Source organism: Tenrec ecaudatus, chromosome 1 (assembly GCF_050624435.1).
Source record: "Tenrec ecaudatus isolate mTenEca1 chromosome 1, mTenEca1.hap1, whole genome shotgun sequence".
Lineage (NCBI taxonomy): Eukaryota > Metazoa > Chordata > Mammalia > Afrosoricida > Tenrecidae > Tenrec > Tenrec ecaudatus.
The window spans coordinates 7,479,149-7,494,928 of record NC_134530.1 but is presented as its reverse complement, the minus strand read 5'-3'; the positions used below and the strand labels follow the sequence as shown (position 1 = coordinate 7,494,928).

The window sequence follows — 15,780 nt, the reverse complement described above, 5'->3', positions numbered from 1 at the left end:
ACACTGAGGATGCCATTACCTGGGGGAAAGTCCACAGCTTCCTCTGCAGGTCGCTCTCACCTTTCAGTTATTTCTTCACGCTACAACTGCATCCTCCACACTGAGGATGCCATTACCTGGGGGAAAGTCCACAGCGCCCTCTGCAGGTCGCTCTCACCTTTCAGTTATTTCTTCACGCTACAACTGCATCCTCCACACTGAGGATGCCATTACCTGGGGGAAAGTCCACAGCTTCCTCTGCAGGTCGCTCTCACCTTTCAGTTATTTCTTCACGCTATGACACATCTTTTGTTATGTGATTGTTACCTTATTGGTGAAAAAGTCTTTTCAGAAGAAATAACATAGGCACTACAGAAAATATGGCGAAAAGTAGGAGGCAACCAGAGCCCACAGTGGAACATCCGGGTCATATGGTCAGAGACCTGGGAGTTCCTGGAGCCCAAGCTCATCCTGCAGCTGGCAGAGGCAATGCACGCATTCTCCTCCAGGGCCTTTCAGCTTTCACACGCCTGCTGCTGCTACCTAGTCTCTGATTTAGAACCTTGAAGACTGGGAGATAATAAAGTTCGCTTTAAAGCAGCCAAATAACGTTTTTATTCAAAGGAAACTACAATTAAATCAATAATGAGAGGTGGATCATGTGTGTTTCTTTTCTTAAAAGTAGTTTTTTTAGATAGATATTTTTATTTTTAATAGTCCATACAATTAAGTAGCTCAACCATATTTAAAAGTGGTATAGAATCCTCATCAAAATTAATTTTAGAAAAATTGTTTCCTACTTATACTAATTGCTATTAGCTCCACATTTCCCCCGAACTGCCCCTGAAATACCTCTAAGAAATCATAAATTCAGTTACTGTCTCTATAGATTTACCTAGCTCAGATTTCATAAATAGAAAACATAGAAAAACTAATACAAAAAATTCACAAGAATATCAAAATAAAGTGGAGAGAATTGGCAATTGACAGAACCGAAAATATTTTTTAAAAAGATCAAAATGGAGAACAAATGTTAGGGTGTTCTATTTTAAATCAACTAACTCTGAAAAAAACCCATGCCACAACCAATTGAGCAGCTATTGCCCAGGTCAGCAGTGTGAACCCACCAGTCTAGTGAGGATTACTATGAGTCAGAATGGACTCAATGGCAGTGATTAGCTTGTAAGCTTTGACTCTGCTGCACCCTCCAGTAACCGCACTTCCCTTGTCTTTATTCTCTAATGCATTTGGCACTCACCCCCATGGTTTCCAATCAGCACATTGCATTTAGGGGTCTTAAAGTCAGGCAGCTTCCAACATCAATTTTGGCTTACATAACCACATAGTCTTCAAGAATGGTAGGACTCTCTTCATGAACTTGTTTCCTAGGGTTGTAGTATACAACGTGTCTACTGTCCATTCCATGTGTGGGTTGGGGAATCTCACCTCATAAATTCAACATAACATGCCAATGTACCTAAGCTTGATTTAGAGTATGTAGAGGCAAGTCTTGTTCTTTAACTTGGTAGTGTGTTATCTACCACATATTCTAAGCTTCATAAATAAGTTATAGGGGGGGTCTTAAAGGCTTGAAGGTGAACAAGCGGCCATCTAGCTCAGAAGCAAATAAGCCCACATGGAAGAAGCACACCGGTCAGTGTGATCACGAGGTGCCCAAGGGACCAGGTATAAGGCATCATGCAAAAAAAAAAAAGATATAAGTGTGTGTATGTATGTGTATATATGTATATATATATATCATATTAAATGAAGGGGGAAGTGCAGAGTGGAGACCCAAGGCCCAAGTGTCGGCCAATGGAGATCCCCTCATAGAGGGGTTTAGGAGAGGAGATGGGTTAATTAGGGTGTGAGGTAGTATCGATGAAGAACACAGCTTTCCCCCAGATCCTGGATGCTTCCTCCCCCCAACTACCATGATCCGAATTCTACCTTGCAGGGCTGGATAGGACAGAGGCTGTACACTGGTACATATGAGGGATGGAGGTACAGGGAATCCAGGGTGGATGATACCTTCAGGACCAAGGGTGTGAGGGATGATGCTGGGAGAGTGGAGGGTGAGTGGGTTGGAAAGGGGGAACTGATTACAAGGATCCACATGTGACCTCTTCCCTGGGAGAGGGACAGCAGAGAAGGGGGGAAGGGAGACCCCGGATAGGGCAAGATATGACAAAATAACGATGTATAAATTACCAAGGGCATATGAGGGAGGGGGGAATGGGGAGGGAGGGGGGGAAAAAAGAGGACCTGATGCAAGGGGCTTAAGTGGAGAGCAAATGCCTTGAGAATGATTGGGGCAGGGAATGTATGGATGTGCTTTATACAATTGATGTATGTATATGTATGGATTGTGGTAAGAGTTGTTTGAGTCTCTAATAAAATGTAAAAGAAGAAAAGAGACAAAAATGATTAGGGAAAAGACTGTACAGATGTGCTTTATACAATTGATGTATGTATATGTATGAACTGTGAAAAGAATTGTATCAGCCCCAATAAATTGTTAAAATAAAAAAAATTTTAAAAAGAATGGAAAAAAATAAGTTATAGGGTTAACTTTCAATCTCTTAATGGGAACCTTGAGTGAAATATTTGTGGTTAGTGGACCAACAAAGATGAACATAGACTTATTCCACTTTATGTTCCGTGGCGCATTCTCCTATATCCTTACTAGCCAGTTTTGTGTATATTCTCAAGGTTGAGTTTATCTATCAGCAATATCAAGTTGTTCATTTGGAGTGTAGTCTCCCAATTCCTATGTCACCTTTGGACCTTTTGGGGAATTAATGCTCTGTGTCATAGTAGTTACTTGTTGAGCTGCCAATTACAAGGTCAGCAGTGAAAGACTGTGCTTTCTACTCCCACACAATCTCAGTCTCAGAAACTCACAGGGTTAGTTCTACTAAAGTGCCTTATAGGGATATTGTCAATCAAGATAGACTCAATGTCAGTTAGTTTCTATCTTTACAGGTCTATATGTAAAAATAAGACCAAGGGGTAGTGCTTGAACACACTCAATAATGTCAAGGAAAGCATCTATCCCACATGATGCCCAAGAATAGACCCACGCAAAATCAGAGGTGATATCACAGAATCATCTGACACTCCTGGGTTCATCGCATCCATCAGAGGTAAGAGTTCTGGTTCTGTTGGCACAAGTGTTGCAGTGGAATTTCAGGACTCAGTGTGGCCACATCCCTGGATATCTGCCTATATGTCCCCTCCCACATTTCAAGATCCCATTTGTTCTCAGTCAGTGGCCTCACTTTCATTACAGAAATCTAATGAATTTGGGATTACATTTTACATTGTAACTAGGCCAGTTTTATTCTATCATATTGGGTTTCATTTTTGGCAATCTAATCTTTATTGATTCAGGAAACAACCAGTGGCTAAAACAAATAACTCTTGTAAATGGAACCCAAATAAATGAGATGTACTTTATGGAATGTGTGCTACTCGGCAGACATTCTATTAACTATTTCTACTGGTTTTGGTTAATGTTCCAGTGGAAGTATATTCTAGGTTTTTCATTTACCCATATAAAAAATCAAAATAAGAAGGATACTGCCAATTAAAATGTCTACTAGTTTCCTTGGCAGCCAAATAAAACTATTAGAAAGTTGACTACTTAAAAAAAATTTATTGCCACAGAGATCAGCATTCTGTAAATCAGAAACAAAGGTAGCAGCTTTTGTCTACTATTGTCTCTTCCAGCTGCAGGGAGAGCTATGGGCTCCAGATGGTCCATGGACTGTGTCCCTATGATCCAAATATTTCCCTCTGTGGTTTTGTTGCTTCTTCCTATTTCCTGTGTTTTCCGCAATGTCCACTTTACAAGAATATACACAATAGTAATTAGGCCTACCAGGATCATAAGCATAATCTCTTCTAAAAATATAATTTATTGAATTAAGATAGCAGTCACCCTTTAACATATCAGTGATATAAACATGTTCCAAAATACTGAATGTAAAAATAGCTTTGGGGAGCAACCATCTAATACACTACCAGAGGCGTTTTCCCAGGTCTATGTTGAAAATGTGGTAACAATATGTCCAAGAAAGACAACAAGTTTTCTCCATGTGGATACTATGTATGATAGTACATCTGCACCTGCAAGAAAATCTAGAGACCAGGGAGAAAGTAACCACTTTCAGGACTATTTCTCCACGTTGTGCCCCCTTCTTCTAAATCCTTCCAATGCATGTCTATTAATTTTTTGAGCTTATATGTTGGGCCGGATTACCTAGAGAAACTAATTCAATGACACCTATATTTGTGTAAGAAAGATCTTGACATCACAGGTAAATGAATGTCCAGAAAGCATCCTAGCCCAAATCAAGTCCATAAGCTTGATACTAGTCCATCAATCACTCTTCATACTCATGCAGCTACATGCAATGATGCAGAGCAAGGAAGATCACAGGTCAGTGAATGAAGGGTCTTGTGAATCCAATGGAGGAGAAGCATCACAAGGCTCTGGCAGGTCTCTGCAAATAGCTCACCAACAGAAGGTGAAGCACACAGAGAGAGATGGCCTCCAGTGAGCCATTTATCTCACTTACACCTCCTGAAGGGATCATTAGGCTGAGACCTTGTTAACAGGCTAAAATCCCCATCTACACTTTACTTGTCAAGTTGACCTGAACATATGTAATTTCCACATCATATTAATGCCTGAGATTATATGAAGTATTACTAAATTCCAATAGCTTTCCCACACATAATGCTGAAATATCTCTCAATTACTGAAATAACATTTTTAAACTCCAGAGAGGGATATAAAAAAGCTGCTTTTAATGGATTCTGATTCATATTCATCCTAAAGAAATTGTTAGAATTGGTCCGGTCAGTTTATGTAGCTGTAAATTTTTATGTTAGTAAAAACCCTCACCTTTGTTGCCCTGAGCAGATGCTGACTTCAAATTGCCAACCATGTAATTAGTAGCTCAATGGATAACTAGCAATGCTATCAGGTATCAATATACTCCAGTGAGAAAATAAAATTGTAATAGTGATATTGAAACTTGATGAGAGCTGATGCTGAGACCTAGAATGAATTTTCCAAGAACTCGTCTCTTTCCCCCCCAACATTGTAAGTGGGAAATAATGTGTGTATCATACAATTGAACATTTCAATCACATCAAGGGGAGCTGTACAATCAGCACCACGTCTATCTTACAGCATCTGCCCCACCAGCATCCATGGTTAAATCACCATTAAAATGAGTGGTGCAATCAAGATGAATTCCAGTGCTCCCTAAACCCCTCCCACTTTCATTGTTTACTCCTGAAATCCTCTGTTCTTCCCTATTGCCAATCCCCCACCCCTGCATTCCCCATGACCTTGTATCAGTTATTATCATTATACCTCCACTCCTCTGTGCTTCACATCTGGTAAACCCAACAGAAGACAGTGAGAAACAAATCATACTCAGGTGGTATTGATAAGATTATATTACTATAATAGCAAAAATGCAAACAATGTGTGGGAGGTGGAAGATCCCTATCAACACTCCAGGAGCCTGAGAAGAAATTTCTGTCGTGGAACATCTAAGAGATACCTGCACCCAAATAAATAGTGGTTGGGTGCTACAAGGTGGTCAACTGGTCAAGTATCGAGTTCAATCCAGCATAATCAAGATTGCAAAGACCTGACAGTAAGGCTGTTTGGAACTCTAGTCTGGGTCTGGAGGGGATCTGCCATGGGCTCAGTCAGACTAGAAAAGGCAGATGTGCTTTGTGCTCCCACTATGCTCCACAGCCTTCTACAAATTGAGTTTCCAAATTTTAGCTCTGATGCTTCCTCTGCGCCATATTCACATTTTCCAAATGTTATCTTTGGATCACACAAGCTAGTGTGCTTCTTCCTTTTTGGCATGGTTGACTCCTTGCTTAGATGGCTACTTTTTAGAATACGTACCAATAAGACCCCAGGCACTATTCAGGTTGATAGCTGGGCACCATTTACTTACTTCACCACACTTTGTTGTAGCGTCATTATAGTCAGTGATCATTTCATGAAGGTTAGTATCAAGCAGGACCATTTGATCAGAACTAACTATTCTTGAATTAGGGCTACAATTAAGTAGGAACCCAGATTCCATTAATTTTTCCCTGGAGACTGGATGTCTTAAATTTACTTTTGTGGTAGTAATATGACAACATGAGAATCATTTTAGACCAAATGTATGCATAACAAGTCTAAGACAATCAGAAACCAAGTAAACAGAACAAGAAAGAAAGAAAGAAAGAAAGAGAAATGTATAGGCTTAAAGCTACAAGCAGTAAAGCAAAAACCCATATAAACAACAATAGAAACAGATACAGCATTGCCCATCAACCCCTGTGGCTGCAGTCTTTTGCATTATTAACATCATCAATTGACCCAATGCCCCAGCACTCCAGACACTGTCTGTGTGAGGAGTTTAAATGAGTATAGTTCCACATTGAGCTGCAACACGCGAGTTTTTGCCTTTTAGAGATCGATCGACTATTAGATCCAGGTCTGTTGACCTCAGTATGGGGATTGGTGTCAGGCAGAAACTTCCTGGAACAATTATTCATAATGCAGGTCCTTGCTGAATGTATCAGAGCCTGTTGTGTCACTGCAAGGTGGACATATAGGTACAACATGTATGGTGATGCTGGGTCCCGTTCCTTAAACACCCACTGAGCTGGGGGTTCCTTCAGGGTCCAGTAATGGCCACTTCCACCATGCTGCGGCAGCCACTCTCTGCTTCCTCTCCTATCAAAGTACCCAGTCCTCATTCCAATGGTGCAGACAGATTAGAGGCAGGGTTCAGCTCATTCAACAGGGCCTCTATGTTAAGTGCTTTAGGGGTAGCCCCTGCATTTGCCGTGCTGGCTGCAAGGTCCAGCTTCCATGATCATCATGGATATTAGCCCATGGAGTGATTCACTGGAGGTTGGATAGAAACATATGCACAGTGTGCGCCCAGGAAAATAAAATCTGGACTATTGTCCCTCTAGGTTCCCTACACTTACTGATAAGCAGCCCTTCGAGGGTCTGAGGTGAATTTTCCCCCAAATACCCATCATACTCACCAACAATATCAGTGTCTCCTCCGCGATGTAGATAGATTCCCTCACTTGATGTTGGCTTGAATTTCTGGAAATCTTCTCCTTCCATTGCTGTGGCAGCTCATCGATTTGCTCCTGGCTTGTTTCCATGTTGTATGGCCTCAAATGGATGGTCACCCACCAATTCCCCCTCTTAAAGGATGGACCCCTGTCAGGGTGGAGCCTTCTCCTTCACACTGACTCTTGTGAACTGAACAGAAGGGAAATAAGGTTTCCTCCAGGCCCTGTAGGCAGCCTTCTCTCTGTTTGTTCAGCAATTGATCCCTCAGATTTGTTAATTGGTGTTTATTCTACAGTAGTGGACTCATAAAATCCTTGTACTTTTGTGATTGATTTACTTCACTCAGAATAATGGTTTCAGGTCCTTTGCGGTTATGTGGTGTTTCTTGTTTTCATTGTTGTTTTGTAGGGGTGCATACTATTTCATTGTGTGTAGGTACCAACCTTTGTGCATCCATCCTTCCACAGTTGCATATTGGGGTTGATTCTCATATCCAGCTATTGTGAAGTGTGCTGCTATGAACATGGGAACACACACCTGCACTCATGTTATGTCTTTATTCTTTAGGTTATATGCCTAATAGTGGTGTTGCTGGAGCCTATTTTTATTAAATGTCCAGTTGCAGTATTAGAAACGCACAGGGGAAGTCACACACTTACCATGAGTCAGCATCAACTCAGTGGCAGTGAGAGAGATAAGAATATTTATAAACCTATTTTCTAAATACTCAAAAATTTGAAATGCACTTCCACACCTAATATTAATTTGAATTTTTTGATATCATTGATCAAGAGAGAATTCTTTGTTTATCTAAAAAGAAAATTTGACTTCCACCAAGAAAATATGTGGGTCCATATTTATAACATATATGATGCAGGGCAGTGTAGAAAAAAGGACAAGGTCAATTAAGGTTGAACTGACCTCACAATGTGAGAGAATTAACAATATACACTGTCCCAGGATGAAAGAGAGAATACATGTGTTGGCTTAATAAGGACCTTTGGATATTGATCCTCCAGGGATAGAAAAGCTGTAAATAGCACATGGATGACATGACACTTAAAGACTTCTTTCCCAGGAAGGAGGGGTCATACATGACCATCAGCCAGAGATGATTTTTTGTGCCCAGGAACATCATAGTGCTTCACACAGACTCGGTGTCTTTCCTGAGGACAGACCTCGTCTTGTCTACGGCCAGAGTAGATGTCAGCCACTCATCCTCGAGGATGCCAGCCAGGTAACCTGAAGTCCGCTAGTTTATATTTTGCAAAGAAGGCAAGTTTTTAACTACAGGGAAACCCAAGAATACATGCCTGTAATTAAGGTAAATATGGGTAAAAATTGGAGCTAGGACTCTCATGGAAATTTTTTTTTGTTCACAAGTTCTGGTCAAGTTTCTTTGTAACGTTACATGGGTGTCAAAGAGGTCACAAGTTGTTTCTGTCTCTTACCGTGCCCCTAAATTCAAGATGATTTTACAGTTGATCAACAGCCAAAGCTTTTCAAACCATGGTGAATCTGTCTTTCTGTACAGACCTAGTAGTACCCGTTTTCTGTGAACAAAATTTCATGACATTTGCTAGAATTTTAGGGTTACAAAGATAGATTGAAACAGAGGCAGAAAACACAGGCTCAAGATCTGAGCAATTAATAAGATGGTCCAGGACTGTACTGTGTTGTCTGCAGTAGTGCAGGGGTCATTATGAGTTGAAACTGATTTGATGGCTCCTAACAACATCTTATCATCTTCATTCTTAAAGTATCTTAATGTTATCACTAATGTATGTCTCTTATCTCTTGGGAATGACAGAGTGCTCCAGGTTTACTAATCATGGTCCACTAAAGTTTATCATTTTGTTTTTAATAGATAAATATTTAAGTGAACATGTAAACACAAATATGGGAAATAGTAGTAAAATTATGCATTCTAATCCTTTATAAGTAAAGGTATTTCTTTCCTTTTTTAGAAGAATCAAAAGTTAAACCAGAGAGTAGACTTTTGACATCCCCTTTATTCTTTTGTTCCTTTGCACAAGAGAGAGTCCGCGTCCATTGTTTCTGCTGTCGTTGAAGTTTTCGGGAACACACATCTAACTGTGTTTTTCTTGATCTTTCCATCAGAGGTATCAATGGTACAGCACCCCGAAACCACACAGTCATTGTAGAGTTCATTCTTCTGGGACTCACAGATGATGCAGAACTCCAGCCCATCATTTTTAGCCTGTTCCTGATGATGTACCTGGTCACTGTCCTTGGAAACCTGCTCATGGTCTGGGCTGTCATCTCTGACTCCCACCTGCACACACCCATGTACTTCTTTCTCTCCCATCTCTCCTTTACTGACATCTGTGTAAGCACAACTACCATCCCAAAGATGTTGGTGAGCATCCTCACACAGAACCAGACCATCACTTTTACAGGCTGCCTAAACCAGATTTTCTTTGTCCTGTTTTTTTGTGCTTTTGAAAATTTTCTCCTAGCAGCAATGGCCTATGACCGCTATGTGGCCATTTGCTCCCCATTGAGGTACACAGTCATCATGAATCCCTGCTTCTGTGGCCTGCTCATGCTGCTTTCCTTGCTAGCTAGTATAATGGTTGCCCTGCTGCACAGTCTGATGATTTTGCATCTGTCTTTCTGCACAGACCTGGAAATCCCTCAGTTTTTCTGTGATCTTGCTCAGCTCCTTGAGATTGCCTGCTCCAGCACCCTCTTTAATAACATCCTCGTCTATTCTGTTGCTTCCATTTTCGTGGGGGTTCCTCTGTCTGGGATCATATTCTCTTACACGCAAATTGTCTCCTCTGTTTTGAAGATTCCATCATCTAGTGGGAAGTATAAAGTGTTTTCCACCTGTGGATCTCACCTGTCAGTGGTCTCACTATTCTATGGGACAGGTGTTGGTGTGTATGTAAGTTCTTTATTTACAGAGTCCTCGACAAAAACGGCAGTCGCCTCAGTGATGTACATTGTGGTGCCCCAGATGATGAATCCTTTCATTTACAGTCTGAGGAACAAAGACATAAAGGTGAGCTTGAGAAAACTCTTTGTTAGGGAGTCTCCTTTGTAATGATTGTATCATCTCTGATAATTTATTGATTGCTCAGAACTGCCTGGGATAATACCTTTTTGACCATCAACATCATTCACTCTAAATTTAATTTCATCAAATATCATAATAATATGTTCAAGTTTGTGCTAGGGAATAGTAGGCTATTTCAACATCCTCAATGATGAAGCCTTTGGGATTAATATTTAAGAGATGTTCAGAGTGTTCATTGCTCAAAAAATAAAAGAGCTATCTTTCCTTAGATGAAATTTAGAGAATTTACCAAAATAGAACAGAAATCTTGAACATGGTGGCTTCATCCCAGATGTAATTTTCCTCATGATTCCAGATAATCATCTCACATGCAGATATGGTACCACCGAGAGAATCTAATACAGAAAGAAAACACACTCTCTTTCTCAGGTTCATTTGTAATAAAGTCTTCATAGGAGACATCAGATGACATGTGTCCCGTAGGATAAGTGTTTAATCCTATTATACTCTTTCTATGTCCTTTGTTTGGAAACCATTGAATATCATTAACAAGATAAAAGGGTGGCTCTTACATCTCTGCAGAGGTGCTTAGATGAAGGGGATGACCTTTGATTAGTGATATTCTAGTCTGGAGTTTGCAGTTATGATATAAAACAGGATATCTATGAGTTGTTGCAAGAAAAACAGATACATTTTTTGGAACTTTCAGCTAATAGTTAATTCACTAAGGAAACATATTTTAAAGCAGGGAACATTTGAGGTTTCATAGGGGAGTTAAATTAAGCCTCTCTCTAGAGGACAACTATCCTAGATATCGTCAAGCACTAAGCTTACATAATTCAATTTCTTTTACTTTCCCCCCAAAACAAATGCATTAGGATCTCTTAGAACAGGGGTCCTCAATACATCGATTTCTATCTACTAGTTGATCATAAATGTAGTGTGGTTACATTGCATGGCATTACAGAAATAGACATAAGCCTATCATCATTCTTGTCACTTAATTGATATTCAGTGCAGACCATCATACACAAACTTAGGTTTCAAATGCATGGGCAAATATCTGCTCTAAGTGGACTAAAAGTGATGAGCTAAATTATAACCAATTTTTAGACATTGTTTTTTTTCCTCTTAAACATAAGAAAGGGCATTACAATGCGTGGGGAGCTGGATCATATAAGAAGAGAAAAACATATCACTTTCTTATGGAATGGGAAATTTTGACCTTTATAACCGACATTCCGTTGATGTACAGAACACATAAACAGTTCTGCAAACTCTACTTACTTATGTGATTCAGCCTTTTGCCACGTAAAGATCATTAAGTCCAAGCACCGTTCCACCATGACCGATGATCATTTGGAAGTGTGGGTGAGGCTGGCTATCAGCAGCTATGGTCCAGATTATGCCTCCCTGTCTCATTCCATTCAGTGAAAGTCATCAGAGTAAACTCAGGTAATGACAAAAGATGTACACAATTGATTGGGTTGTGTTGTGTGATATGGACTCATGCAAGGTACATAAACATAAGGCATACATATAAAGAGTTCTCAATGCATTCATGAACAAGTGTAATAAATAGGAAAGTAAATATAAATAGGTTTTGCATTTTTGTAATTGGTAGATCATTTTGACTTGATCATTTTACAAGTAGCTGATATGCTGAAAAAATGTGAGTAACTCCGTCTTAGAATATACGTATCCTCCTGCCATGAGATTTATTCCCAATCTTAGAGTTTACATAACCAAAGAGAAAAGACCAATTTTGCTGTCATCTATTCTAGGCTGTCTGATAACATCCCCCCTGTGGGTTTCTGAGAATGTTTTGGGAGTAGAAAGCTAAGTCTTTCTCCTGAAAAGCTGCAGGTTGTTTAGAACTCTCAAATTTGTGGATTGCAGTTAAGTGAACAGTCACTCAACCAGCATGGCTCCTCTAATGGCCTTATACAGGATTTTGAAATCTGTAAATCTTTATGGGAGCAGATTACCTCATCTTGCCCCCACTGAAAGTACGATGTGTTTGAGCCACAGAAAATGCTTGCAATCAGCAGTCCAATGCTTATCTTACCGTGTCACCAGGTGAGCATCCATGAAACAATCATTTTCAAGTTCATCACTAATGCTTTCCATCTGAGACCTTGATGAACTCAAGTCTGAGAAACATTATTTTTCTATGGGAAGACTGTGGGAAACTTATACAGACTCCAGAATATAAAAGGCCTTTCCTTGGATTTACACTTTAGAGAATTATATAAAATTTGATGTGCAAACTGGTCTTTATTTCTCTAAGAATATCAATATAATAACAAAATATAAATTTATTCCCAATTTAAGAAATAAAGCATCATCATCAACACAGTATCCAATTGAACTACCTCTCAGTTTCATTACAATCTTTGCCTCTAGTACTGATCATCAGCCTGAATTTTTTGATTGTTCCTTTGATGCTCTTTTATTCATGCAATTTTTTATTGTTTTATTAGGGCCTCATACAACTCTTATCACAATCCTTATGTACATCAACTGCGTAAAGCACATTTGTACATTCATTGCCCTCATTTTTCTCAAAATATATGCTCTCCAACTAAGCCCCTTGCATCAGCTCCTCATTTTCCCCCTCCCTCACCACTTCCCCCTCCCTCATGAACACTTGATAATTTATAAGTTCTTATTTTGTCATATCTTTCCCTGTCTGATGTCTCCCTTCACCCACTGTTCTGTTGTCTGTCCCTAGAAGGAAGTTATATGTAGATCCTTGTAATCAGTTCCCCCTTTCTAACCCACGCTCCTTCTACCCTCCCAGTATCACCACTCCCACCACTGGTCCTGAAGAGAGCATCCACCCTCAATTCCCTGTGTTTCCAGTCCCTCTCTGTAGCAGTGTACATCCTCTTGTCTAGACATATTTGTAATCCAGAATTGGGATCATGATAATGGGATGGGAGCAATCATCTAGGAATTAGAGGAAAGTTGTGTGCTTCATCGTTGCTACATCGCACCCTGACTGGCTCGTCTCCTCCCTGAGGGCCTTCTGTAAGGTTATGTCCAGTTGGCTACAAATAGGCTTTGGGTCTCTACTCCCCACTCCGTCCCCTCATTCACAGTGATATGATCTTCTGTTCTGATGATGCCTGATACCTCATCCCTTCGACAACTTGTGGTTGCCCAGGCTGGTGTGCTTCTTCCACGTTGGATTTGTTGCTTCTGAGCTAGATGGCCGCTTGTTTCCCTTCAAGCCTTTAATACCCCAGACTCTATATCTTTTGATAGCCAGGCACCATCAGCTTTCTTCACCACCTTTACTTATTCCCCTGCTTTGTCTTCAGTGATAGTGTCTTGTACAGCTAATAGGAATTGTGAACATACTGTTGTTTTCTTAAAATGTCACTGCATCTTTCTATCACCCTGGAAAAGCCTTAATTTGGTGGAATTGTGGTTAAGCATTAGGCTCCTAAATGAAAGGTCAAAAGTTAAAAATCCAAGTTGCTCTGTGGGAGAAAGATGAGACTTTCTATTCCTATAAAGAGTTACAGTCTTGGAAGCTCACAGAGGTAGTTCACTCCTATTCTATAGGGTCACTATGAAATGACACAATGGAAATGACAATGGAAATAAGTTCCATCACACTTCTTCGTATATTGCTTCAATCAGCCCTCAAAATTGTTTGCTTTTCTAACTGATTTCAAAGTTTTATCATTTATTTTTTGTGGGAAAATACACATACTATAAATTAGCATCACAAAAATGAGTTTCCATTTAAACAACATTAATAACATGTTCATTGTTGCACAAACCCTTAACCATGATCCTGATCCAGGAAAATTTCATCATCTGAAAAGGAATCTTATTCCTGCTTTTACTCCCCTGTCTCCTCTGGACACAAAGCCAGTCACCACTCCCCCACTGTCCGTATAGATTTGCCCAATCTGTGTCTCTGTGTTAATAAAATGTTATAATATGTGGACTTTTGTGTTTGGCTTCTTTAACTTAGCACAATGTTTTCAAGGCCTAGCTATGTCATAGATGTTAGATAGACACAGAGTTACTGAAGGAGACTGAACTACCCTGTGTACACCTGAACAAACAACACTGAAGGAGATATATATCAGTATTCCATTACCTTTTTAGTGGAATAATATACCATCACATGACTGTACCATACTTTATGCAAATATCAGCTGATTTGCATTTAAGAATTTTCAATCATTTAATAAGTATTTTATATAATATCCTGTGTGGACACATATTGTCATAACTATTAGCAGTAAGTTTATCTAGGCATGAAATCTCTATGTCCAAAGTTAGCCCTGTATTTATAAATTATATAAACAGGCAAATTATTTTCTAAGGGTGCTGCATCCTTTTATGTCCCCACAAGCATTGCATACGTTTCCCAAATTTTTTTCAACTCAACATTATTATATTTGCAAAGCCCAAGGTCATGTACACAATTTTTGCTCTACTGCGAGGTAACAGTTCTTGGTTCGCTTCACCCTATGATGTAATATAAAACCAACCTGTCTATCTGATTTCCTATACAAATGTTTTGATTAAACATTGTTAGTTGTCACTGAGTCAGCTTTGATCATGACAACCCCATTACATGGGCCCAAACAATATCTGGTCCTGCACTAAATGCACCATTGATGCTATAAACTAATTGAGCCCACTCTTGAAGCCATGGTGTCAATACATCTAGTTGAGGGTTGTCCCCTTCTTCACTAACCCTGAATGTTGCCAATCTTGATGCCCTTCACCAGGGACTGCTCCCTCCTAGAATTTGTTCTAAGTCCTCAAATGTTGTCTCTCCATCCTCAGTTCCAAGGAGCATTGTGGCTGGACTTTCCTTCGGTTAAGCTCTCAGTATCTGACAATGCTTTGAAGTGATGCATATGTTCTCAGCGGCTTCTTCATTCAGAGCTGGGAGCACAGGCCTTCTTTGCTGTCTGTTCTTAGCCTGGACGCTCTGCTGACACTTGTTCACTTGGGGAGCCTGGCTGGCCTTTGAAATGACAGTGTCCTAGCTTCCAGCATCATAGCTATGCAGAATCCACCACCGGATGACAAAGTGACAGACAATCAATGGGGGTGGGGGTAGGGGTCGGGGGGTGGAGTGGGTGAAGGGGGACGGGGGTGGACCTGTATTAACAATCAAGAAAGATCTTTGCAACTTGTGCTTACCAAAAACTGTCTCATATTTCATTTGTACGGCAACCTGTTAACCCCCTTAGTACACACTTTAAATCCTGAGTTTTGTCTGTGTGGTCATTGTAATGAATTATAAACTCTGGATGTGAAAGTCAGTGTGTTGTCTGACATAGAACACACTTATATATTTTCTCATTAACAGTGGAAATCTTCATATGTCCTTCTTAAATTTCCTGATATGTAAAATGATTGCTCTGTGATCTTTAAGGAGCTCTGTTGGTAAAGGGGCCTACAGAATGAGCTGCTGACCATGATTTCAGTGTTTTGAGCCCACTAGTGGCTCCATCAGAGAAGAGAGATGGTATGTGCTACAGTGAAGATTGAAAGCCATGGAAACTCAAAGGGACAGTTTTACTCTCTCCCCTAAGGCTGCTTTGAGTTGGAGGAGATGTCTAGCTGTGAATCATAAAATTCTTAAAAGAACCCT

The 15,780-nt window shown here is 40.0% G+C and overlaps 1 protein-coding gene across 1 annotated transcript; it reads left to right on the top strand.

Moving 5' to 3' along the window:
• The first annotated feature begins 8,328 nt into the window (after window positions 1-8,328).
• Window positions 8,329-10,172, top strand: LOC142453353 (olfactory receptor 7G2-like). Its single transcript, XM_075555024.1, has 2 exons — window positions 8,329-8,339; window positions 9,224-10,172. The coding sequence occupies exons 1-2, from the start codon at window positions 8,329-8,331 to the stop codon at window positions 10,170-10,172; spliced, it is 960 nt and encodes a 319-aa protein (XP_075411139.1).
• The last annotated feature ends 5,608 nt before the right edge of the window (window positions 10,173-15,780 follow it).